The 2,004-nt window shown below is 56.1% G+C and overlaps 1 protein-coding gene across 1 annotated transcript; it reads left to right on the top strand.

Moving 5' to 3' along the window:
• Positions 1-325: 325 nt before the first annotated feature.
• Positions 326-1,528, top strand: LOC149358351 (uncharacterized). The gene is made up of 2 exons (XM_089568823.1): positions 326-745; positions 1,117-1,528. Exons 1-2 carry the CDS (start codon positions 387-389, stop codon positions 1,415-1,417), a joined length of 660 nt encoding a protein of 219 aa, XP_089424949.1. The 5' UTR covers positions 326-386; the 3' UTR covers positions 1,418-1,528.
• Positions 1,529-2,004: the final 476 nt, after the last annotated feature.

The following is a 2,004-nucleotide window of genomic DNA, read 5'->3' on the forward strand; positions in this document are numbered from 1 at the left end:
TGCCCAGGGGCAAGTGGCAGTGAATGGTGGTAGCTGGAGAAGGGGTGCAGGGTGTAGAGCTGAAAACGCAACTCCCAACTGCAGGAGGACAAAGGACCGTTTCCTGCCTAGACTCTGCCGCACCCAAAGATCATGACGTCACGTGAAAAATATCTAGGACGGCTCTAAAGCAAGGCGATGACAGCACTACAGACAGACTACTCTTGTGGTCAGATTCACAAGCCCCGCTGCTTTCGGGGAAGGAAGGGTGGTCCGACAGGCAGGTGACGTCACAGGTATGCAGGAGTGCCGTAGTCACGTGACCTTCGAAAGCGTACAAAAAGCGCCCCACCAACACCCAGCAGATCACTCGAAAGCACCTTCGAGGCCCTGATAGACGCTGCAACATGAACTACCTCGCCGTCTTCCTGCTGCTGACCGCCGTTCTGCAGGTCGCCCAGACCATGTTCCTGGGAAGTCTCCTGCTCGCGCTGCCCTTCGGACCGATCGTGGCCACGAACGGCATCCTCGGCTTCAAGGTGGCCATGGGAGCCGCCCTGCTGTCAGCCCTGGGTCGCCACGGCTTGGGCGGTAGCCACTACGGCTTCGACGTACGGGCAGGCTCTGGCATCGGGGAAGCCCAGCGTCCGGCCGGGCAGCTGGGCGAGCGCCGAGGTCTTCTCGTGCCGGCCACTTCTTTGCCGACCACGGAGCAGCCCGAGCCGACGGTGCGCATGCCCGTCTCGGCGCTCGAGGACATCCTCCGGTAAGAGCCCTTTCCAGCAGTTCTCTTACAAGTCGCATGCAATCGTATCTAGTGACTTCTCCGTGGCACACTTCACTGCATGGCTCCCTGATCCATTTCATTGTGACGACGATTCGACTCCGGAGATTCTGAGCCAGAGATCTCCGTACATGCGACCGGCGTTAACAGGGCGTTAGATTCTTGGGGATTAACCGGGAAGAACTTGTTCGTCCCAAAACTGTTGCAAACAGCCATCATGGCACAGCTCTTTGTGATGACACGTTCTTTGTGATGACACGTGGCGCTGTTCCAATTTTCGTGCTTTGATGCCATCTAAACATGGCGCCGTCCCACTGCATCTCTTCTCATGCTTCCTTTGCCGTGTCTCGCAGGGTCGAGCAGCCGCACCACGAGATGGACGTGATGTTCACCTTCCTGAAGGAGATCGACGACCACGACTGCGTGTCTCGCATGGTCTGCGAGAGCGCGGCCGACGCCCTGCGCCTAGGCAGGGTGGGCAACGCGACCGTCCACTTCTTCGCCGACAACACGGGCGTCAAGACGGGCCCCGGCTCGGTGTTCGTCTCCGCCGCACAGACGGGCCGTGACCAGGGGCTGCACGGCTGCGCCACGGTATTCCCCAAGTGCACTGCCGACCTGCCGCACATCCTCGGCATGGCCGGACTGATGTGAGGGCCGCTGGTCCCCCTCGAGAGAGAGCCCTGTGAGCGAAGGCGCCGTCCTTCCTAATGTACATAGCTTGTAAATAGCCGCACTCTGTAAATAAACTGTCTTGTTTCTGTACTCATTTCTATGTCAATGCGTACACATCCTAACGCCCTGGGCTACATGGGACATTTTTTTCTTCCAGCTAGGCTAGGCTAAGCCTAGCCGGTTTCATGTCGATGCCGCAGCTGAGGGTGCTTCGGACCCTGGCCAGCGCTAGTAATTAACATGCTTTTGTCACCGCTTTATTGTGGACCTCATATCATAATATCATCGTGACGCTCAGGTCGTTGTAGCAGTTTAGACACCGGTGTTCTCTCTCTGCTAAAAAGTGTGTCTGCTAGTTGATCGCTTTAGTTTGAATATATTTCAAGCAATTCAATGCGGCAAGCATAAAGGTGGCAGGCAGGTGATGGCGGAAAATGCGAGGACCATGGACACTGCATGTCTTCTTCTTTAAAATGGAAAGATAATTTACCGGCATGCTGTTTAGGTTTCATCCACCGGACGATTACGATTCCATACTTAAGTGTAAACAGCCTATGCCTATACCA

The sequence above is a fragment of the Amblyomma mixtum genome, chromosome 2, assembly GCF_055824585.1.
Source record: "Amblyomma mixtum isolate Tamu chromosome 2, ASM5582458v1, whole genome shotgun sequence".
Taxonomy (NCBI): Eukaryota; Metazoa; Arthropoda; class Arachnida; order Ixodida; family Ixodidae; genus Amblyomma; species Amblyomma mixtum.